Raw genomic sequence first — 25,733 nt, forward strand, 5'->3', positions numbered from 1 at the left:
GCAAGATGTAATCAGATACCTTGGAGAAAACAATCAGCGAGCTACCAGACAGAAGATTATACGGCTTAAAGAACAAGAGCTCTAGGGTCAGTGACAGAAATCCAAGTTCCACCAGATACTAGCTGGGTGACCTCTCATGTGTTCTTTAACCTGTCTCCTCACTTGTAAAATAAAGATAACTTTTCCTCTGCACAGTTCCTAAGACATGTGACAGAGCAAATACAATAAAATGTTAAGAAAAGTCAAAACAATAGGTATCTATCTAGTTGTTCACCATGTAATTCTTTACTCTTTGCTGTATGCTTGAAAACTTTCCTATAAAATGGTGGGGTAAAGGTGTCAAAAAAATGCTTCAGTGAATTTATGTTCAGAACTTACAACCTCGTTTGGATTAAAACTCTGAATTTTAAATTATCTTCAATTTAGAGTATCCTTTTATCACCTCAAGCAAAAAATGTATTTTGTAAATTACCTCAAAAGCATTTGCGACCCCAAAATGATTAAGAATTACTATGACAGAGTTATGTAGTAAATGACCTGGAACCATTAATCCTAAACTCTAACCCAGAATTTTTAAGAATGCTTACATACTTTAAGGATTGTAAGAAAAACAGAAAGACTGGCAATCAGGATCAAAAATATGTCTCATGATAGTTTACTGACCATCCACTTTGTGCATTTAAGACGTAATTATAATACTCCACATTTAAGAAGAAAATGGGTCCAGAATCCACCTAACAATAGTGGCAGATGTACACTCCTATACCACACTCTTACAACTCCTATTCTGTCTTAAATATTTTTTCCCATCTTGTTTCCAAAAAATGGTATAAAACTACCTTTTTGATATAATGCTCTTGATTAGTCCTCAGGGAATGAGAATATTAGAAGCTGGTCTTGTTTGAGACTTCCAGCCCAAAGGAATACCAGTTGTACATATGTATACCAGTTGTTACATGTCTGTGTGTACCTTTTAAAATCTCAGCTTCCAGTGGGTTTTAAGCACAAGCTAAGAAATATTTGCATTTTATCTCCTGCTCCAGTGCTTTTCAAATTGCAGGTTATAATCCATGAATGAGTTTTAAAATAAGTAAACAAGTTGCAAGTTATATTTAAAATGTAATACACCAGAATAATTCCTAAAAGAATAGAAACTATCAGAGTCTATAACATGCAGAAAGGTTCAGTGCTACTTTAAAAACTTATGTTTCAGTTGTGTGAGCTGGGATGCCACAGGTTGCCTTTAAACACACCCTTGAAAAAAAAATCCAAACTACTTCTTACTATAGTCACATCCCTTTTTATTAAAAAGTGTAAGTAGTTGTCCTATGAGCTCTTTCATTTCTGGTACAAAGTAGTATTACAGCGCAACATATGCACTTCCACCACTAGAATCACAAAACGTAAAACACCATGTCTCAGAGACCTTTCTTTATGATGCCCAACAGAAAACGATGCTTCACAGATAGTGATGCCCACCGAGTACTTTGGCCCAACTGGAGAGAGTGGATACCATCAGGTTTTTCTAAATATCCAAGCTGTGGCCAACCAAAAAAAGTCTGGCATGCTATCAAGAACTAAAGAGAATTACTACTTGAAAGCACAAGAAAAAAATTTAAGTCACAGTAATAAATATCAGAGCAAGAAATGTTAAAAAGGCTAACCAAAACTATAACCATATGAACTTATGAACAGAATAGGTAATACAAGTTTTGCAATTTAAAATTTTTTTTTAAAAGCTTACATTGAAAAAGTAGGTGTGGGTCTAATAAAACATTCAAAGAATTAAAGATTAAAAACAACCCACAGATAAAAAAAATATTTGACACATTTCATATAAAAGTATCTACAGGGAAATCAAAACACAATGATTAGAAAAAGGTAATTTTTTATCTAGCACTTACTATATCAAACAAAATTACAGATATTATCTGCATTGTAATCATTTTGGAAGGGAGTACCTCTGTTTTTGCTTTACAGAATTAGGTTCCAATCATATACTTTAGAGATCTATCACAATTACCTTAAATAGTGTAGCTGTTTCTGGGATTATTCCTCTAATTTTCACCTGAGGTTCTAATGGCAATGGGATAAGTTCCACATCTGACAAGTTCATCTTTTCATTGTCTCCAAGCAATGCCTGTAGTCTCTCATTCTAAGAGAACAAATCAGAAAGAACTGATTACATTAAAATGAAAAAGGAGTTTATAAACACATGATAAAGAAATAAAGACTACTCCTATTAACTTAAAATATCTCCAAAGCACCATAAAAGTAACACAAAGCAGACAGTGCACCCCTAAAAGACAAGCACTCACACTCGGAATCTGCCTAACAAGAGAGAGCAGTGGCCCACTTCAAGAGGAGCGACTTGACTGTGAAGAACCAGATTTACACAAGGTTAGGCAATACATTTCTCTTGCTGCAACTGAGAATAAGGAATACACTCATGCCAGATTTTAAAACTCCATTTCTGTTTTCAAAGGATGTGTGAAGCCACAAAGAGAAACTCATTTCATTTGAAGCTTAATTTTATGTGATGAAATATTAAGCAAGAATTTCAGTATGTTGCTCCAGGGCATATTTCAGGTTTAAAAAGTAAACAATTCACTTGGAGGAACTTGAACCCTACATTTTATTGTTCATTGGATCTGTCTGATCAACTTTTCCTAAGAATATCATCATTTATTTTCTTCAGCTCACATGCATACTGCCACTGAGTCAAGAATTCAGAAACTGAAAATTTCAAGTCACATGGCTTTGTCATGTAGCAGCATCTATACTGCATAGATCAAGTCCTTCCAGTCAATTTCAAAAAAACAATCCACTTGAAAGCTTCGAGAGTCTTGCATTCTTTTAACAGGTGTGTTTGTTCTTTAAAGGGGAAAACCTGACCTGCCGATCCTAGCATCATAAAGCACTTCAACTATAAAGCTACTGAGAGGATGCGGTGTCACAGGAGCAAACTCTGCAATCAGTAAGGTGGAAGTTCAGAAATATGTTCCCGGGACCACTAAGACAGAAATATTCTTCACCTCCAGTAATATTCCAATTCTTCCTCTGAATTGCAGAAAGTCCAAGTTAAGGTCAACTGAAAACCGGTACAAACTTCTACAAAGCCCTTATAAAAATCAGTAAATCTATTCCATAACCCAATGTATGATCAGATATACAAATAAGAAGTAACGTCGATTAACCTGAATTTCAAGTTATCCTATTATGACCAATTTCTAATTGACGTACTAATAAACAATAAAATAACCAGAAAACAGATCAAACAAGGGTGAGAAATCCAGCCACTTCTCACCACGTCCACTGCTCTAAGCCCTGGGCTGCAAGCTGCCCTCACTTCTCAGCTTGACCACTGCAGTAGCCTCCTGACAGCTCTTCTTCAACTTTGCCTCTTACAGTCTCTTATCAAAAACAACTAGAGTCGGTTTTTTTGCTGCTAAAACCAAAGTCCGGTCATGTCACTCTCTTCTTCCAAACCCCCCAAAGCTTATATGTGAACTCAGTGTTTAAGGTAAAGTCCTCGTGATGGCTTACAAGGATATATACTCCAATTCCCTCTTATCTCTGTCCTCAGTCCTCTTCTCCTACTTCTCACACTGCCCATCCTTCCTCCACTCCACATACACTGGGCTTCCTCTAGTTCACAAATATGTCATGCACACAACACACATACGCTCTCACATCAGGCTTCTGTCCTTGCTATTCCTCTAGCTGGAATAGTCTTCTCTAGATATGCCCATGGCTTGCTCCCTCACCTACTTCAGGTCTTTGTCCAAATGTCAACTTCCCAGTGAGGCCTTCCTGACCACGCTACTGAGAGGTAAAACACTACCTTACTACCCAAACCCAGCACTTCCTGCTTCCTGTTTCTGCTTTATTTTTCTCCAGAGTATATAACAGTATCTACTCTATATTTCACTCACTTATTCCATTTAATGTCTCCTCAAAAGCTCTGTTAAGAACAGAATTTTTTTTTTAAAGATTTTATTTATTTGACAGAGAGAAATCACAAATAGACGGAGAGGCAGGCAGAGAGAGAGAGAGAGAGGGAAGCAGGCTCACTGCTGAGCAGAGCCCGATGCAGGACTCGATCCCAGGACCCTGAAATCATGACCCGAGCCGAAGGCAGCGGCTTAACCCACTTAGCCACCCAGGCGCCCCAAGAACAGAATTTTTAAAAAGATTTTATTTATTTATTTGACAGAGAGATCACAAGTAGGCAGAGAGGCAGGCAGAGAGAGAGGGGGAAGGAGGCTCCCCACCGGGCAGAGAGCCCAATGCGGAACTTGATCCCAAGACCCTGAGATCATGACCGGAGCCGAAGGCAGAGGCTTAACCCACTGAGACACCCAGGCACCTCAAGAACAGAATTTTTATATTCACTGCTGTATCCCCAGAACCTGAAGAAGTATTTGGATGCAAAAGGCATGCAATACATTTTTACAAACAAACGATTTTCACCTTAAGAATCAAAAAGTGAAAAGAGAATATTTAACAACATTTAAAATGAAAGCTTTAACTAAAATTTTTTAAAAGATTTTATTTATTTATTTGAGAGAGAGAGAGAGCTCATGTCCATGAGTGGGGGGAAGGGGCAGAGGGAGAGGGACAAGTAGACTTAATCCCAAGACCCTGAGATCATAATCTGAGCCAAAGGCAGACACTTAACTTACTGAGCCACTTAGGTACCATAATTAAATTTTTATAAAGTACTGATGGAAATGCATTTTTATTGAACTCCAATATCTAGACTCAGAGACCTCTTTCAACAGAATTCTCCCTAAACTAGAGATCAACAAAGGAAAACAATATTGCAAAAACTTTATCATTTGTTTTACCCATGTTACTAATAACTCACAGATAACGTTCCTATATATCTAATGCTGCTGCATTCAGCATGACATTTTTTTTTTTAAGATTTTATTTATTTATTTCACAGACAGAGATCACAAGTAGGCAGAGAGAGAGGAGAAAGCAGGCTCCCCGCGGAGCAGAGAGCCCGATGTGGGGCTTGATCCCAGGACCCTGGAATCATGACCTGAGCGGAAGGCAGAGGCTTTAACCCACTGAGCCACCCAGGCGCTCCCAGCATGACATATTTCTCCCAAACTCACTACGGAAATGGGAGGATGGAAAAGTGCTACATGTAATTTCAAATTCTTAGCAGTAGTGAATTCATCATTACTAGTAATAACACAAACAAAAGTAGCAGACAGCCATCTTGGCATTTCTCCATGGTGCCAGGGCTTGTTTCTAGTAAATCTACATTAACAAAATTGTCCTTTAACACATCATTAAAAAAAAAAAAAAAAAAAGTCTGAAAAGATCTTTAGCCCAAAGATTGAGACTATATTTAGGACTGTCTGGTTTAAAACAGGATGTGTGGCAGAAACAAAATTTATTTTGGGAAGCTTTAAGTGATACCTTAAATGGGTATACAGCTAAAACTGAGGTACAGCCAGATTCATGTGAGTGACAAATAGAAGAGCATGTCACACTAACACAAACTGGTTTAAACACGTGCCCACACTGACAGTCGTGGGGACCGCACTGCTGCTGGTGGATGTGTGGGATCACACTGCTTCCTCACACAGGCACCTAATGGGGAGAGGGGCTCCAGAATGAATAGCAATAGGGATTTAGTTATTTAACCATGGTTTCTGATTTTTTTCCACAGCAATGACAAGAAAAGTCATCTCAATAAAAATGTGTTTCTCTTCAGCCTATTTTCTCCTTCTTAACTTTGTGAACATTATTTTTGCACATTCATCTAGTAGTATTTCTCTTTAGACCTGATCCCCTGCCTTTGAGCTCCTGACTCCATTCTTCACTTTTTTTTCTCTCCACTTTCCTCTCACAAGTCTGGAGAACAGTAAAATGTGTTGTGCTCTTTCACAAAGGTCACCAAGAAAGATCTGCCTATGGCAGGGTTAGTTAAAGAGAAGGTATCAAGTGAATTCTTTATACCATTTGGGCTAATGATGAGGGAGATGACATATGAAGAACAGATACTAGGCAAGCAGAAGCCTTATTTGAGAGAAAGATCCATGTCCTCGCCATTAGAACAGAAGCAAAACCAGTGCTGTTACTAACAATTAATTGTGCCACCCTGGGCAAGTCACATTGGACCTTTATTCTCTCAGAGTAGTTCCAGTCTCCATGATCTGCAGAGGTCTTTCCACATCAAACACATTATATACTAAGACGCTAAAATTTTAAAATGAGACCCAATAAAGCATTACAGATTAATAATACGGATTTAGAATGCCTGGGACCAAATCCTAACTGTAATACTTTCTAGCTGAGGACACTGGACAAATTACTTAAACCCTCGAACCCTCATACACTGTTGGTGAGAATGCAAAATGGTGCAGCCACTCTGGAAAACAGTATGGAGGTTCCTCAAAACCTTAAAAGTAGAACTACCTTATAACCCAACAACTGCCCTACTAGGTATTTATCTAAAGGATACAAATATAGTGATTCAGAGGTGCACAAGCATCCCAACGTTTATAGCAGCAATGCCCACAATAGCCAAAATATGGAAAGAGTCCATCAACAGATGAATGGATAAAGAAGATATGGTATATGTGTGTATACACACACACACACACACACACACACACACACACACACACACACACACTAAGTCATCAAAAAGAATGAAATCTTGCCATCTGCAACATGGATGAAACTAGAGGTTATTAGGCTCAGCAAAATAAGTCATTCAGAGAAAGACAAATACTGTATGATTTCACTCACACGTGGAATTTAAGAATCAAAACAGACGAACGCAGGGAAGGGAAGGAAAAATAAGATGGAAATAGAGAGCGAGGCAAACCATAAGAGACACTGAACTCTAGGAAACAAACTGAGGGTTGCTGGAGAGAAGGTGGGTCAGGGGATAGAGTAACTGGGTGATTGGCATTAAGGAGGGCACCTGATGTAATAAGCATTGGGTGTTACATGCAGCTGGTGAATTACTAAATTCTACCTCTGAAACTAATAATACAGTATATGTTCACTAAACTGAATTTAAATAAAGAATTTTCAAAACATTACTTAACCTCTTTCCCACTTTTTTTTTATAATTGAGATAACAGCATCTAACTTACAGAGTTGTTGTGAGGATTAAATCAATATACATATATGTACATACACAAATTCATAAAACAGGATCCTGTATGTAATCAGTGCTTGTAAGTCTCCCTACTGCTATAGTTACATAAGAATTTCATAAAACATATCAACCCAGAGAGACAGTACCAAAATTCAGTATTTTATGATACTGAAACATCATTACTAATAAACAAAAAGCAAAGCCCATAGGTTTACCTTTTTCTTACGATTTCCGCTTTCACGCTGCACTGCCTTCATTAGATGCACCAACCGATCTACAAACGTCTGCTGTGCAGCCAGCAAAGAACGCATAACTCTGACAGACTTATCACCCTGAAGGGATTCAAAGGAAAGGAAAATTAGTTCTGTGTAGCATAATGATCAGGGTTTCTTTAATAGCATGGGTGATCTTTATTTATTCTTCTAATAGCTACAAACTTCAGTACAAAGTGAAATTGAAAAAGATTAATTATCTTGATTCAGAGATAATGAGAAAGCTGCTGGCTTATTTAAACACTGCCAACTCTTCCACAGCTGAAAACTATCTGAGCCTTCAGCAAACACTGATCTATCAAAAACAGCACTTTTTTTCACATACAACCATGGGAGAAGAGAATTCGTTCACCCAAAATGTATTCACTCATTCACTCAATAAATATCTGGAAGCCTATGATGTCTTCAGAAATGCACTAGGCCTATGGCAGAAACAGTATCATCTTCAAGGAACTAAAAAATCTACTGGAAAAAAAAAGAAAAGCATTCTCAAATAGTACCATAATGCATGCTTGCTTAGTAAAATATAAGTCATAAAAATTAAATGCCATAAAGTCTTATGCAGTGAATTCCCAGTTCATAAAATATTATAAAATACATTTTTTCACTTAATCTTCCCAATTACACTGATAAGGGTGGCTAGGCAACTGTTATTATCCTCATTTCAAAGGTGAGGAAATTTAAGCTCAGAGAAAATAAAATTTCTTCACAGTATAACAAAAACTGTAAATGCAGAATTGAAGTTAGAAGAGAAAACCAACTACTTTATCTGCCAATAGGTGAATGCAGAGAAACTCTGAGCTCTGAGAACTATAGAAAAGTTTAGTCTCCAAGATTTCAATAAGATGAGATTTAAAGTAGTAAAAACATGAAACATGTTTATCTGCAGTTGCAGATAAAAGATGCTATGAAGTTAATTATTTCTGTAGCAAATCACAGATCAGTGCTGTGAGGGTCCTCACTACCCATGCACCCTCTGCTGGCTGAACTGTGCCACAGCACTTTAAGAATCACGACACCAAAGAGGAAAAAATGGTTTTACACAGATTCTAAAAACTGTTTAAGAAGCAAAATATGTTACGTAGTAAGTACCTGCAATATGAGCATTGTCAGATTTCTGAAAATGTACCTAGTCTTGATAAACCAAATGAGAGGGAAGAAATAAAAGAGCAAAGCTTTGGAATTTGTTCCATATATAGGTTTATTTCATTAAATAAGAGGTCAACAAACTTCCTATAAAGGGCCAAGGAATAAATACTTTAGGTCTTGTTGGCCATGCAGTTTCCATTTCAATTATTCAACCACTACTGCAGTACATAAGTGGCCATAATATATGAAAACAAATGAATATAAAATTTTATGTAGGAATACTGATATTTGACTTTCATATAACTTTCATATGTCACAAGATATTCTTCTTCTTCTTTTTTTTTTTAACGATTTAAAACATAAAAACCACTCTTAGCTCATGGGACATAACAAAACATGCAACAGACCAGATCCGGCCCATGCCTGGTGTTTTTGCCAACCCCCATACGAAATGGTTACCTTCAACAATGCTTGGCTAAATCGTCTCATTACATTCAAGTACATCTCATGGGTCTTCGGGTCTCTTTGCTGAGTGTCTTGATCTTCACATTCCACAATCACGTACCTTAAAAATATGTTAAGTCATTCATAAGAGGTGAAATAAGAGTCAGATTCATTTTGTAAATATTTCTACTTTTCCACTCAATCAGGCTAGTTCACATTTGCAAAAATAAATAAATGGAAGTAATGAAACATATTTTTCATCACTCTTTTAAACGTGAAAAATTAGGGCGCACACACAATCATTTATAAAAGGTAAATTAATAATAATAATGCCTTAATTTGTATAATATCCTAGAGTCTAGCTGCTGTTTAAAGCCCTAGAGTTGTATAGCCTAGAATTCTCTGTAAAGTAGAATGAAGAACTGAACCATGACACTATTTCTACCATATCATGTTCCCAACAGAAGTTCTAAGTCAAAATTTCAAGAAGGCATTCTTGAATCTTGAATCAAGAAAGTGTTCTAGAGGGGCACTTGGGTGACTCAGCTAGTTAAGCATCCAGCTCTTGATTTCGGCTCAGATCATGATCTCAGGGTTGTGAGATCAAGCCCTGTATCAGGCTCCACACAGGGCATGAGAACTGCTTAAGATTCTCTCTCTCCCTTTCTCCCCACTCTCTGAAGGGAAGGAAAGGAGGAAGGAAGTATGGATTAAGGAAGGAAGGAAGGAACATATGACTATTTAAAATAAAGTTAAGGGGTGCCTGGGTGGCTCAGTGGGTTCAAGCCTCTGCCTTTGGCTCAGGTCATGATCCCAGGGTCTTGGGATCGAGCCCCGCATCGGGCTCTCTGCTCAGAGGGGAGCCTGCTTCCTCCTCTCTCTCTGCCTGCCTCTCTGCCTACTTGTGATCTCCATCTGTCAAACAAATAAATAAACACTTAAAAAAAAAAAAAGGAAATAGAGGCACCTGGGTGGCTCAGTAGGTTAAAGCCTCTGCCTTCGGATCCGGTCATGGTCTCAGGGTCCTGGGATTGAGCCCCACATCGGGCTCTCCGCTCAGCGGGGAGCCTGCTTTCCTTCCTCTCTCTCTGCCTGCCTCTGTCTACTTGTGATCTCTGTCTGTCAAATAAATAAATAAAAATCTAAAAATAATAGTAATAATAATTTAGTTAAAATTAAATAAAAATAAAAAATTCAGTTTTTCAATCATACATTTTATATTTCAGGCACTTAGTAGCCATATGTGCAGCATTATGGATAATTTCCATCACTGCAGAAAGTTTCATCAGACAACTCTATTCTAGATGAATAAGCTAAGAACAGTTAAGAGAAACTCTTATTTCCTAGTTGCGGTATTCCAGAATATTTGGTCTTTTCAGGATACCACCTAGGAATGTTAAATAGACAGTGATTCCAAACAATGAAACTGTCAATATACAGTCCTATTCAAATCCTATTCAGACCTTTCCATCCTTTAAAGTCCTTGACTATCTCCATTACCTTAGTATATTGTCCTTTTCTGTGTTTACACAGAAATTCAGTTCTAAATGGGTAATAGAGATGACCAGAACATACAGGCTCTACTGCTTTTGTTCAGGTCTCCCTGAATGACCATGAAGTTAACATAATGGTCACAGCTATTTCCTGTGACTGAGGGTCTATACTGATGCTCATGGTAAAGGTCAAAAAATCTTCCAAGCCAAAGTTCTGCTGCATAAAGAAAAGTCCACCTAAAAATACAAATGACAATGTCATCTCCAAATATGAAGGACAAATTTAGAACAAGACTAAAAGACCTAGATTTGAATCATTTCTGAATTCTCAGTTCACAGCAGTAAGTAGATTCTACAAAGCACTCTAAGATATTCCCTTGAAACCTATCATCTTCAAGTAGAAATGAGACAGAACTGTCCAGGTACCCATTGTAATGTGACTGCAGTGGGCTACCTGCTTCCTGGCAATTCCATTTTGTGGGGTAAATAACCTTTATTACCTTGAAAAGGTCTTAAAAGTTATAGAAAAACATGTCAAAGCACCCAAAGTTTACTTTCAATTTCAACATACTGGAACAGCTATAAAAATAAAAAACTGGAACGATTTATAGATCCTGATGCCCAACACTTTACAGATTGGAGACTATAACTCCCCTCTGTGGCTTAAAAGGTTGACACTCTTCATTTTAAAAGGATTGTCTGCACAACTATAGGCCCCTAAGGATTCAGCTATAGCAGGAATCCCATTTAAATCAATGGAAAGGGAACAAATGAAAAGGGAAATTCAAAGGTTCAGAAAGAAACAGCACAATCAATTAAAATGTGTATTTTAATGCATTTGTTATAATAAGAACACTCTTAGAATGAGAGCCCTTTAAATTGTTACACTTAATTAATATTTTTATACTACTCTGTCCATGTTCAAAGGAAGCGAATGATCATTTTAAGCCAACTACTGAAATTATTTTTCATATTTTCACCGGACACTCACAAAAGCAGTGTCTACCAATGTCAGAAGCCCACGCCAATAGCTTTTTTCTCCCCATGAGTATTTCTGAATATGTAATATGCAGACTGTAAATACAGGAAAAGCAATTACTCCTCAGAGAAGGAGCAGACATAGCACATGCTATTGCTTCAATGAATCAGAGATATAGTGGGAAAACACAAATCAAATCTAAGTTTGATGGAATGCTTATAAGTCTGGGAGTTGGAGCTGCTCTTTGTTTACTGTCTATGGAGAAAACAAAGCACTCTTTCTGAATGGAAACCGTTGCCTTGCTGGAAATTGCTCATCTACTAGGTTTCCTACTGTTTAGCTGCTTTCAAACTGGTTTTAAAACTCTTACCTACTTGAAATAAGAGATCAAAGGTTCTATCACAATTTCAGATTTTACAATGAAATCTCTTCTACAGTCAAATCTGGAAAATACATAATTTTTTTTTAAAGATTTTTTAATTTATTTATTTGACAGACAGATCACAAGTAGGCAGAGAGGCAGGCAAAGAGAGAGAGAGGAGGAAGCAGGCTCTCCGCGGAGCAGAGAGCCCGATGTGGGGCTCGATCCCAGGACCCTGGGATCATGACCTGAGCCGAAGGCAGAGGCTTTAACCCACTGAGCCACCCAGGTGCCCCTGGAAAATACATAATTTTAAAACACCACATAATCAGTATATGCACACAGAACTCCTACAGTAATAACTACTCTAGACTATAAATTCTGAGCCAGAGAAAACTTTTCATGAATATTGCAAGAAAATAAAAATACCTATAAAGGAATTCTCAGAAAATGATTTTTAAAAATATAAAATCTTAATTTTAAAATACTAAGAAGCTCACCCCAAAACTTGGCAACATGCTTAGTGCTATATTTTTTTTAATTTCCTTTTAAATATTTACTTAAATGTTCATGAGTAAATATTCCATAACACCAGTGAATAGACATATACTTACGAATTCAGACTAGAATATGGAGAACATTAGGAAGCAAGAAATTACATTAAAAGGAAATAGTAGCTATGTGGTGCTATGAGAATTGCCAAGTAAACTTTTCAAAGTAAAAAGAGTGATTAACAACTAATCAAAACACTCTGTGGGTCTTTTTCAAGGACAGACTGACATTTACTGTGAGGGTAATGTAGTTTTATGAATATTATATTAAACTGCTAAAATAAAGAGATATTTTTCTTGCCATTACCAGGACCAATAGGAAAAAAAAAATTACAGATTCCAAAATGACAGATTTAGTTAAGACTGTTGATAGCAGTTTTCTTCACCATAGAGGGAACCATAAAGGTTGAAATGAAACAATTATTTATTGTGTATGTACAAAATAGACAGCTGTGTTTGTTAAAAGAACCCTCTGATTTAGTTACATATTTCTTGGCTACATGGGCAGTATCCAGAAAAATGTTGTTTGGAGAGTAGGAGAATGAAATTAATACCTGATTTGACCTGTAGGACAGTTTTCTAAAACTCAGTCTAAAACAAGATAGTTCTTTGATTAATTTCTTCATGAAAAGCAAAATGCCTCAAATGAGCTTTCAGAATGGGTATCTATCTATTCATTTCTATTGTTAAGTAAATCCAATAAATCCGGCAGTATTTTAGATCAGAAACAATTTCCACAGTGAAACACTATCAAGTATGTTGTAAGTTTAAAAATGTTTCCAAATGTACAGAGGCTTCAGGTAGCGAATGACCAGCTGGCTCAGCTCTTCCCTTGCTCTACAAAACTAGAGGAGGCTCTCTTGTCTAGTGTTTAATCCTAGTACTTTCTCTTATTAAACCAAAAATATTGCTCATTGTGGCTTAAGCTAACTTGTCCTTTACCCTTAAATATTCTGTGACAGATAAAGGGAGCTGAGCCAGGCTTCGTACTACTTGTGTCTCAGGAAGTCAGTCAGCCTTTCTATGGTCTTAGTTGCTTTTCCCTTCCCCTCACTCAGGAAATCTTCTCATGTAAAACAGAGGCACTTCTACATGCCCCATTTAACTTCATGAGGACAAGGGAGAAGAGGTCACTGAAAGTACTCTGAAAATAGCAAAGTGCTAAATAAACGATCTAATTCTTTTTTTTTTTTAATTTTTTTTTCTTAAGATTTTATTTATTTATTTGACAGAGATCACATGTAGGCAGAGAGGCAGCCAGAGAGAGAGGAAGGGAAGCAGGCTCCCTGCTGAGCAGAGAGCCCGATGTGGGGCTTGATCCCAGGACCCTGGGATCATGACCTGAGCTGAAGGCAGAGGCTTTAACTTTAACCCACTGAGCCATCCAGGCGCCCCAAAAGATCTAATTCTAATTGAGATTTCAAGTTCACCTATATCATGCCTCTGCCTCAGTTTCCTCATCCATGAGAGAAAGACCTTCAAATTCCAGTTTCCTGCTTTTGCATGATTCCAATACCATGGTAAACAATGTAAAACCACACACTGCTAAAGGATTGTGAGGAATCATACTTACACTACTTAAATAGCATAAGAGGCAAATAGATATCAAACTGTAAAACCTATTACCTTACTCAGTTTTATCTTGGATCCTGGAAAGTCAGTGAAGGGAAGAGAAACCACAGTGCTAACAAGCATTTCCATGAACACAGTGGTAAAGAAATACAGCCAGATAGATGTAAATACTACATTCTGAGTTTTGATGACTTCTCATACCTTATTTTAAATTACCTTTATGTTTACAGTATGGGAAAAAATAGTCCTAACCAGTACAGAAAATTAAATACATACCAGTATAAATTTCACATACCAGTATAAATAATTAGCCAGTGTTGAGTTTTTGCAGGCCCTTGATATCAAGAAGGTGCAGAGATCTTGCTGAAAGAGTTAAAAGAAAAGTATATTTATTACCATCTGCTATTCACAAGGGGAAAAGAGTCTACATTTGTCTATCAGTTTTCATCTATATATCTCGTCACAGAGCAGATTTTTACACATCCATCTATCCCTCCATACTTACATCCAATATGTATTCTAAATTAGGCACTATATGAGAGGCTAACGACACCATGGTTCAAAGAGATACTTGCCCTACTGAAGTTTAACATTTAATGGGGAAGAGAGACATCAAAGAAATTCATGGAAATAATTTAGATCAGGAGGTCACAAAAGGCAGCGATGGGAATGTGATATTAGGCAAGACCAAAATGACACTATGGACAGAGGCCCTAAACTTGACAGTTCAAGAAATTTTAAAAAGGCCCACTGTAGCTAAAATACGGTGAACATGAAAGTAAAGGAGGCTAAAAAGGTAGGCAAAGCCCAATTGTACAAGACCTTTAAGGTCACACTATTGAGTATGGATTTTGTTTGCAAAGCAATGGATACTGAACAAAAGATCTTAAGCAGGAGAGTGAGATGATCTGATTTCCATTTTATGAAAACGACTCCAGCAGCTCTGAGAAGTAGAGGCCGGAGATCAGTTAGAGGGCTATTACAGGAGTCTACAAAAGTGAACCCGGGGAACAGAGAAGGAGAGAAATAGACAGATTTTTAAAACATTTGGGAAGTATAATTAGTAAGACTTGCTGATGTTGAAGGAGGGAGGAAGGAAAGAAAGAAATTGAGAGCAACTCCTAAATTTATGGATTTAGCAAATGGGCTGATTTGCTATGTCATGGATGGAAAATTCCAACTGAGGAACAGGCTGGAGTGTGGGGAGAGAGTTGTATTTTGAAATATTAACTTCGAAATGCCTGTCAGTTATACAATGGAGATCAAGTAAGGGTTTTGGATATATGAATTTAGAACTCAGATGAGAGAAATTGCAAGACATATAAATTTGAGTTTATCAGTGCAGCCTTGGGCAAGAGTATAAATTGAGAATAGAAGAGGACCTTGAGGAACATTAAGATGTCAGGTCACAAAGAAAGTGCTGACAAAGGAAACTGAGAAGGCACAGCCAGAGAACTGGGGAGGAAAACACAGGCCTTACGGTAACTTCTTAACCATGAGAAGAGTCCTTCAAGAAGGGAGCCATTTACTTTGCTGAATACTGCAAAGAGGAACTGAGTATACATAACTGCAAACATTAAAGTCATTTCCTACTTTAGCAAAGTAAGTTTTCAGTTAACAATGGGAGGCAAAGACCCGAATGATGTAGCTTGAAGACTGGGGGAAAAAAAAAAAAAAAAAAGGAAGACGAATCAGTATGTACAAACAACTCCTTTTAGAAGATTGATCTTATTTAAAGGGAAGTAAGAAAATAAGGTGCTATTTCAAAGGATGTGGTGTCAAGGGGGAATTTTTGTTTTGTTTTGTATGTTTCTGAATTTTATTTGAATATTTCTACCAGGAGAAGAGAGCATATCTTTGAAGACAGTTATATTTCTTCTGTATAAGAAAACAGATAGAAAGAATGAAAAAGGATTAGGTTCCCATCTGGTGATGGGAAACAGACCATTCTTACCTAGTGACTTCTATTTGTTTCCATTAGTATGAAGCAGGGCATGAAGGACAGAACAGAAAAAGGACGAGAGAGTCACTACAGAGCAGGGAGAGCAACCCACCCAGAGAAATGTAAGATGGCACACAGTGTTGAGTATCCCCCTGATGTCTACGATCATGAATTTACAGTGATGCCAACATACTAGGCTATGTGCTTCCTGCAGCAATAGTCAGGCATAGAGCAATTAGGTAATTCATTAGGCTTATCAAGGGCTGAGATTTCACCAGGGGAACTGAAAGTGCTTATAAAAGAATGATAATAAAGCTGAGCCATGGGATTAAAGCTATATTCAGAGGAAAGCAAATACTGAAGGGGGCTGATGAACAAAGAAAGGGGTAGAGATCAATGGATTAGAACTTTCTATGTGGTGGGGGTATTTCAGAAGTAAGCTAAAGTAATAAAAGGTTATTATCACAAAGCATATTTGCCAGTGCTTTCAGAAGTGGCAAGAATCTTATCTCTAATTTTAGAGCTAAAACCTGAGCACTAGATTTTAAATGTGAAACATTTAAAAGCCCAGTAGGGAGATGCCTCAATCAGAAAGCCATAGTAATGAATCCATAAATTTAACAGGTAGAATCTAAGCCTAAAGTTTATCTTTGACTTTATGAGAAGGATATTACACTTTTATATAATTGTATATATAATATATATTTAAATAGAAAACACAGATAGCATTTGATACTATTTTTTATTAAATAACTATTTATAGAGCATAGACAGGGAAGAATTAAATGTAAAAACACTGGGGCACCTGGGCGGCTCAGTCATTAAGTCTGAGCGTCTGCCTTCAGCTCAGATCATGATCCCAGCGTTCTGGGATCAAGGCCCACGTCAGCAGGGAGTCTGCTTCTCCCTCTCCTACTCTCCCTGTTTATGGTCCCTCTCTCACTGTCAAATAAATAAAATCTTTAAAAATAGTAATAAAAAAAAATGTAAAAACAACTGTGAAGGAAGCCTGGGTGGTTCAGTCGATTGAACATCTGACTTTACCTCGGGTCACGATCTCAGGGTCCTGGGACTTAATCCCATGTCAGGCTCCCCACACAGCAGGAAGTCTGTTTCTCCCTCTCCCTTTGCCTCTCCCCCTACTCATGCTCTCTCTTTCTCTCTAATAAATATATAAAATCTTAAAAAAAAAAAAAACATATGTGAAACAAGAAACTTGTAATATAATTTTTTAGATTCAATTTGTGTGAGCAATTTTTAAAACTTTAAAACAACCAGAAGAAAAAAAGTATGTTTTAGGAAAAAAGAAAATGATCTCATATTGAAGGTCAGAGATATAAAAAGAAATGGTAAAACCTCTAAATAGTTACTGATGGTATACAATAATATTATCTAATTAGGGAGTTAAATAAGCTAGAACTAAGTCACTGGGTAAAAGTGACATACAAGTAGAGAGGTATACTGTTTTGGTAAAGGATAATACTTCTTACACCAAATTTAAAGGATGGATGTGAAAATATCTAGCACGGCCAATAAAAGAATTGATAGAGACAATATAACCTCCAAGCTGAGGAGAGAGACAAAGCATAGGGAGGGGATCCAGGCAAATACAGGCAGGAGAAAAATAGATAAGACTAGAAAGTACCACCATTTATGATGATGAAATCAATCCAAGTATAGCTCTAATCACAATAAAAATGGGGAAGAAGTTTGGTTAAAAGAGAACAGTGCTGGGGCACCTGGGTGATTCAGTTAGTAAGGGTCAGCCTTTGGCTCAGATCATGATCCAGGGTCCTGGGATGAGCCCCACATCAGGCTTCCTGCTCAGCAGGGAGACTGCTTCTCCTCTTCCCTCTGCCCCTTCCCTTTTCTGAGCTCACACTCTCATGCTGTCTCAAATAAATAAAATCTTAAAAAAAAAAAAAAAGACAACAGTGTTACACTGTATTAAAGATAAACCTAATATATAAGATTTTATATATATATATATATATATATATATATATATATATATATATAGTAAGAGATAACCTACATATAAGGCCCTAGAAATACTGAAATGAAAGGACTAAAAAGTTGGGGCACCCAGATGGCTCAGTGGGTTAAGCCTCTGCCTTCACCTCAGGTCAGGATCTCAGGATCCAGAGATCGAGCCCCACATCAGGCTCTCTGCTCAGCAGGGAGTCTGCTTCTCCCTCTCTCTCTGCCTGCGTCTCTGCCTACTTGTGATAGCTCTCTCTGTCAAATAAATAAACAAAATCTTCAAAATAATTTAAAAAGGACTAAAAAGTATATCAATGTATACTAACCAAGACAAAATTCTATTACTATCAGACAAAAGACTTTAATGCAAAAAAATATGTCAATATATTATACTAATAAACAGTGATAAAAAATTCAATTTACTTGAATGCACCTAATAAAATAGTTTCAAAATATTTAAAGCAAACATCAACAGAAAAAGGAGGAGAAACCGACAATTCCACCATCATACAGGGGGAATTTTACCCTAATTCTTAAGAGATCAAGCACAGAAAAACATCAGGAAAGGGTTCATTAACACAACGAATGAGCTTGCCCTAGTGACATATGTACAATGTTGTACCCAACAACTGGGGAATATATCTTCTTTTCAATAATCCAAGGAATTTATGGAAAATGACCATATCTGAGCAATGAGACTTGAGTGTCTATCTTCTTTCTAATATTTGGCCACACATGAACAGTGGTTTCTTAAAACTCAAAGAACAGGGAAAGGAAAGGAGAAAGCAAGACAATCCTCAGATGTCAGAGAGGAGACAAGAATGTTGGTATTTGCAGTGATAAGCAGGGGAATTTCAGCTTGGTCAGATGCCACCTGATTATCTCCAGACACTGAATTGTTTACAGGTCTCTTAAAGGTGATGACTGCTTATACAATATTATTATTACTCTGCTGGGGGCAGTGGGGGAAAAAGTACTCAAAATGAATCCCAGTGCTTTCTCCAATAGCTTGAATTACTTAAACCCTTTATAGAACTATTCAGCTGAGAAAAGGCAAAATGGCTTAATCATTGAGTAATAACAGGTTCAACAGTCACAAGAGAAAAGTAAGAAATAAATAAAAACTTTTTATTTTTAGTCTAAAAGTTCTGAGTCACACTGTGTAAAACTGTATTCTAAATATAACACTCAGAATCCAATCACTTCAGACAATCTTCAATGTAAACTACCCTAGTTGAAGCCACCAACAAGTCTCACATAGATTATTTCAACAGCTTCCAAGTAAAAGCCATTTGATAACATGACCTCCAAGACTCTGCTTGACTCCTACTGTCTCTGACTCATTCTTTCACCATGCTCCCTTCTGCCACTCCCCAGAGCCAAGCATCCTCTGCTGTTTCTCACACTTAAGCTCTGGTCCTCAGTCCTCTATATTTGCTGTTCCCTCTACCTAATATACTCCGTTCCCCAGAGCACTCACATGGTTATTCTCTCACCTGTATCACCTTTACAAAAGATGTCACTTTTCCAGGGAGGCCTTCCCTCACCACTTTTCAAAAATGCAACTGTCTAACCCCACCCAATACCCCCATCATCCTCTGGTTTATTTTTCTCCTTAGAAAGAAGATATCATTATGTCTCCTACTATATATAAATATTATTGACTACTATCAGCACAAACACTAGAATGTAAGCTCCAGGAAGACAAATATTCTGACCATTTTGTTCTCTACCTCCAGCACCTTGAATATTTCTGGCAAATAATAAGAGCTCAAAACATATGTGCCAAAGAATGAATTACTGAATCGGTATTTTCATACCTTAGACTTGAAAAGGTTAAACAATTAAACTTGAGCTGAATGTCTTAAAGAGTTCCTTTAAGGATTCTATGACCCTATAATTTAAAATTCTTTTTTCATTATTTTCTCCTGTATCAAGAGGTAGGCAGATATTAAACTCTGGTTAACAGTTAGTGATAAAAGCAAGAGTCATTCAGTCATCAACATTAACTTCTAAAATTTGACTAAAAGCAATACATATATATATATATATTTTTTAATCCACTTTACCTTCTAGTATCAAAGCATATATTATTTGTTTTCAACATCAGAGGTGAGAAAAGTTCTCAAATTAGAAGTCTTAGGGAGAAATTCAAGAACATACTCTATCAGCTTCTGCAAATGTACTTCCAAATGTATCTCTCAGAGTAGTAATAGCCTATTTGACCTGTACCCTCAAAAATAAGTCTAATTATTTAGAAAGCTTTCACTTAATTTTTCTCTATGAGTTAAAAACAGCTACTTAGTATATAATCCCTAGTATGAAAGTCATACATTTTCTACAGTGTAATCACAAACACCAACAATTACAGTAATGTTCATAAATTTGCTAACAATAAATATTCTGAGTTTCCTTAATAAAATATTTAAGCCCAGTTTATTTTCATATTGCATTTTAATCCATTTATATGCCCAAAGCACAAATAAAATGCTTTGAATGAAGATCATGGCACTTTTTGCTGAGAGGAGAAGTCATAAACATGTATCATAAAACAAGTTATTTAATAAAGTTGTAATATTTAGTTTATTAATCAAAATCAATTTTTAAAGACCAAGATAAAATGTTATCTGTTAAGACAGCTCCCATAGGAGAACTTTGTACTCACCTCTAGATTTTCGCCATCTGAACTGTCCTTTGTTTTAGCTGCAGGAGGAGGAGAAGACACTGGAGGAAGAGGGCTGGTTATAATTTGGGAGCTGAAAAGATAAAGGAGGTATCATTGATATGTCAAAAATTCTTTGTGTAAAAGAAGATACACTTTTTTTTTTTTTTTTTAGCACAGTTCACCTCAGTTGTATCTGATTAAAACATCACTTCTAAAGCATGTTCTGTGCAACACTAGAGTCACATTATGTCCTAGAAAAAGCCTACAATCAAAATATACAGATAACAGCCTCTCGGAAGATTTTTGTGCAGCCTGGTATATTATAGGTTTTTGATAAGTACTGCAGTTTTTTAATTTAAACCAGCATCTCCCAAACATATCTGGCCACAAGACCATCCCATCTCTTTTATCCTTTTAAAAAACATAAACTAGTGACCAGCAGACCATAATTTGTGAAATACTGGGTTACATTTCACATGTTATCATAAAATCTTAAAAGACTTCTAGTAAAATATTCTTGATGGCATAAGGGAGGAGGAAGGTAAATAAGCAAGTATGACTAGAGAATGAAGGCTTCCAATGTATGGTGGGAGACAAAGTAATGGGGTATCTTCTCTTAAAAACAGAAAAATATAGGGGCGCCTGGGTGGCTCAGTGGGTTAAAGCCTCTGCCTTCGGCTCAGGTCATGATCTCAGGGTCCTGGGATCGAGCCCCACATCGGGCTCTCTGCTCAGCGGGGAGCCTGCTTCCCCCCCTCTCTCTGCCTGCCTCTCTGCCTCCTTGTGATCTCTGTCAAATAAATAAATAAAAAATCTTTAAAAAAAAAAACAGAAAAATATAAAGCAGCCTAGAGAAGAAAAAAATGGTATTTCCCATTTTTCAGTTCTTCATCAAATGAAATAGATGATAAAAAACAGCAGCATCATAATAATAATGAAAAATTCAGAAATACAATCGAGCTCATGTGATAATTATAATAGTTGGAGTAATTTAGGAAACCTGAATTCTAGACCTCATCTGTCATTAACAAATCTCATGACCTTCACAACATAATTTTTTTATTGAGCCTCAGGTTTCTCACCTAAAGGTTCCTATTTATCTCTAATTTTAAGACTTCATGAAAAATAAAATGGCAATACATAAACAACATGAGCTTTGGAGTCAACTCTACCATTTGCAGGACAGAAGACTCTGGACAATTAACCTCTTGTTCAGTCCTTCATCTCTAAATTAGGGATATGAACACCTACTTGAGAGGATTAGTAAAATGAGTTAATGTATGTGTACCACCTCACAGTGTTTGCTACAGAGGTGTGAGTTCTTAATTGTTGTTATTATTGTTAACAGCTTTTAATCCATGTATCATGATAATTTTTCATTGTAACTACTAAAAGGTGAAAAGTAGCCAATAAAACATACAGTAAAATATTTGAGCCCACTAACGTGCCCCATCCTCTTTATTTCTGCTTGAATGATAATAGTATCTAACCCTGAGCAGTATCCTAAAGGCTTCATGTATGTTAACTCATTTAATCTTCCAACAGTCCTCAAAGATCAATTACTGTTATTATATACCCATTTTTAAGATGAAACTGGGGCCACCCAGAAAATATGCACCTTCCACAAGTTTACACAGCTAGTAAGTGGCAGAGTGAAGATTTTCACTTAGCTATTCTGACTCCACAGCCTGCAAAACACTGCTGTGCAATATAGTAATCTGTGTTCTCTAAGTGCACACACTACACTCATTGGTAAAACTTTAAACTTAGTACCAACGAGTGTTTGGTACATCTGGGGAAAAAGGAAAGGAGAAGAAATCTGAAAAGGGGGGAGACTATTAGATTTGAAAATAAGTCCTCCTGGATATCCATACCTATCTATTTCTGCAGAATTTATTCCAGAATTTGACACACTCTCTGACACTGAACCCTGACTATCCTTCTTGGTAGGTTCTAATCCATTCTTTATGTCATCAAAATTTTCATATTTGAGAGCTTGGACCAGCTGTAATAGGTACATCAACAAATCCTGGAAAAAAAAACACAAAAAATAAGCTAATATTAGAAAAACAAATGCAATAGGATTATAGACATCATTTATTCCTAATCAAGAGAACAGTTTAGTTTCATCTACCACTTATCAGCTGTGTTACCTTTGGCAAGTTATAGGTTATTTAAGCTCTTGGTGCCTCACTGGGTCCTCAACTATAAAATGGAAATAATTATATATACCTTAGAGGTCAGTTGTTAGAATTAAATCAGTTAATAGAAGAAAGTCATAGAATAGTGCCTGGCACAGAGTAAATGACCAATAAATGCCTTATTTTTTTTTTAATTTTAAAGATTTTATTTATTTATTTGAAAAAGAAAGAGAGTAAGAGAGCAAAAGCAGGGGGAGAGGCAGAGGGGGAGGGAGAAATAGGCTCCCTGCCTGAGTTGGCTTGATCCCAGGACACTGAGGTTATGACCTGAGCCAAAGGTCCACACTTAAGAGACTGGGCCACCCAGGTGCCCCTAAATGCTTTGTCTGAAGTAATATGCAAAAAGCAAAGCAAAAAACAAAAACAAGGATTAAGATGGTTCATGTAAAATTAAGAAATTAAAGACGAATCCTTTTCTCAACAATAGATCAGATAACAGCATTTTATGTCTATGATTTCGTAAGGAACTCCAAATTTTCAAGTTCTAAAAGACTATTTCATATGCTTTTCTGGTTAGGATTCTTTTGAATCTTGAGATCTTACTTCCCACCCCCCTTGAAAGCTCAGGTTTTGGAGAATTTGGGTTACTTCTTAAGTGAAAAATCCGAAAAAACAGACATTTTAATTTTAAACACTCTTGCTTAAGGAAAAAGCTTACTTTTCTGCCAACTAGCAATAATGGCTTAAAGAAAATAAAACCTACGACTAAATTTCCCATACTGCTATTGACAATCAATGGGATAATTAGGACTCAAAGTGTTAACAAAGTATTTTTTACTTTTCTGAGTTTTCCTTTAATGTAAAAAGACTCTTCAGGTCTAATATTTTGGATGGAAATGCTTCCTGTCATACTCTCTATAAATGTCATACTCTCTTGGCCCTTCCCAATGACTGTTAAGAAAATTCCAAAAATCTGGGGCGCCTGGGTGGCTCAGTGGGTTAGGCCGCTGCCTTTGGCTCAGGTCATGATCTTGGGGTCCTGGGATCGAGCCCCACATCGGGCTCTCTGCTCAGTGGGGAGCCTGCTTCCCTCTCTCTCTCTCTCTCTCTCTGCCTACTTGTGATCTCTACCTGTCAAATAAATAAATAAATAAAATCTTAAAAAAAAAAAAAAGAAAATTCCAAAAATCTCATTTTAAAAATAATTACAAACTGAAGAAATTCACAAAACTCAAAACATGTCTTATAAGTATCATTACTGTTAGGTTTACGTTGTCACTCACCGAGTTAGTACCTCAAAACTCATAATTCAGGGCGCCTGGGTGGCTCAGCAGGTTAAAGCCTCTGCCTTCGGCTCAGGTCATGATCTCAGGGTCCTGGGATTGAGCCCCACATCGGGCTCTCTGCTCAGTGGGAAGCCTGCTTCCCCCTCTGTCTCTCTGCCTGCCTCTCTGCCTACTTGTGATCTCTCTCTGTCAAATAAATAAAATCTTTAAAAACAAAACAAAACAAAACAAAAACCCCTCATAATTAGATAATTTTTGAGACTTGGTGACCACACCTCAATCTCAGTCTCCTCTTTAAGCCCACAAACCAAATAAAATCCCGTCAAAACTTGAGGGCCTACACTTTCCTTCACTAGAATTTGTATTTATTTGCTATATTATTTACTCTTGGTCTTCTCCAGTTTATTACAAATGTCATGAGGACAAAGACTACTTCCAACAACCCATTTCCTTTACTTAATATCATACTATAAACTTTTAACAACTTTTTTCTTACATTAATATAGTCAACATTTTTATCACTTTCTAAACACTGCAAAGAATAACATGCAAGATTTCAGCATTAAATATGATTTTGTCACAAAAAAGTTAAATGAAAGGTTAACAGATTTATTCATCCATATTCAAATATACTGATGTCGGTGGCCAGAAAAAACAAAATTACTCTGTATCAAAGCACCTCTATAGTGTTCTGCTTCTAAAAACCATTTTTTAATTGAAGCATAAACATCTGATTTCTTACAATTCCTCCGAGACTTATGACATCTAATAGCAATAGGCATGCTTTTTCTAAGAAAAAAAATGAATTAAGTAACAGAAAATTGATTAATATATTTAATAACAAGTATCCTTCTCAGGAGATATAAGTAACTAAGTTTCACTGCTAGCCTTCCTTACCAAGGCATGCTTCAAAAATGCTGCTGAATATATTACCTGTTAAGTTTTCTCCACTGTAGAAGACTTAATCACATGAAATAAAAAGGCTGTATCATTATTAAATTCCCTAGGAAGGGGGAATTCAAAAGAAAACCTTCCTCTTCTTAAGTCACTCATTACTATCTGATTTGTTGGCATGGTATTCTATAGTCAAACTGCTCTTCGCTTCATTTGTATAAAGTCTGTTTGCTCATTATACAGTCACATCTTGAAAAACATAAAATTCTTCTGAGCATGAAGGACATAAGCATCCGAGTAAAACAAAAGAAAAAAATCAGGTTTCCGACTGAGGCAATTCAGTAAAAATTTCCCAAGAGCTATAGAATATTATCTAGATAGTGATCACCATTCTTCTTAATAACATGTTAATTCTAATGCTTCAGAGCGCACAGGCAAAGTTCCATGTCAAAAATCACTCACTTACTTCTCATTTCTTATTGAATTAAGAGTAATTCTTCATATAGGCATTTACAGTTAGAAGGACATGGGTTCTGATCTTACTTCCTGAACAGCTAGCTACATACAACCCACAATCCTGTTAAAGTAAAATACTTTCTATTTTTCTTCTACTTTTCATTCTCTTTGCCTTTGCTCATGCAGGTCTCTCCGCTTAAAATGTAAATTCATGTCCAATGGTGAAAATTTATTCTTCCTTCAATATCTATCTTAAATGCCACTTCCTCCTCAAATTCTATGGGGTATCTCTCTTTTTGAGCCACAAAGCAGTAAGAAATATGGCTTTAAAAAATTCCTAAATAGAGTATCAGCAAATTAAATTCAGAAAAGTATTCAAATATTGGGTAAAATTTATTTTACAAATGTGTGGCTGTACAACATTAGGAAATTCACCAGCAGATTCCATATTTAGCATATATTGTATGCTGATG

General features: G+C 36.6%; 1 protein-coding gene across 6 annotated transcripts in view; it reads right to left on the reverse strand.

Annotated features, from left to right (window-relative positions):
• PIK3C3 (phosphatidylinositol 3-kinase catalytic subunit type 3) overlaps nucleotides 1-25,733 on the reverse strand; it is a 140,405-nt gene that overhangs the window by 54,876 nt on the left and 59,796 nt on the right. For all 6 annotated transcript variants that reach the window (XR_004277974.1, XR_004277973.1, XM_032310044.1 and 3 more), the window contains exons 11-16: nucleotides 22,358-22,512; nucleotides 20,484-20,574; nucleotides 14,189-14,256; nucleotides 8,953-9,058; nucleotides 7,348-7,464; nucleotides 2,024-2,155 (exon numbers count right to left, since the gene is read on the reverse strand). Coding sequence is in view for 4 of the 6 variants with exons in the window: in XM_032310044.1 (XP_032165935.1) it covers nucleotides 2,024-2,155; nucleotides 7,348-7,464; nucleotides 8,953-9,058; nucleotides 14,189-14,256; nucleotides 20,484-20,574; nucleotides 22,358-22,512 (669 nt within the window). In the remaining 2 variants the exon portion in view is untranslated. The remainder of the gene's footprint in view (nucleotides 1-2,023; nucleotides 2,156-7,347; nucleotides 7,465-8,952; nucleotides 9,059-14,188; nucleotides 14,257-20,483; nucleotides 20,575-22,357; nucleotides 22,513-25,733) is intronic.

The sequence above is a fragment of the Mustela erminea genome, chromosome 13 (assembly GCF_009829155.1).
Source record: "Mustela erminea isolate mMusErm1 chromosome 13, mMusErm1.Pri, whole genome shotgun sequence".
Classification (NCBI taxonomy): domain Eukaryota; kingdom Metazoa; phylum Chordata; class Mammalia; order Carnivora; family Mustelidae; genus Mustela; species Mustela erminea.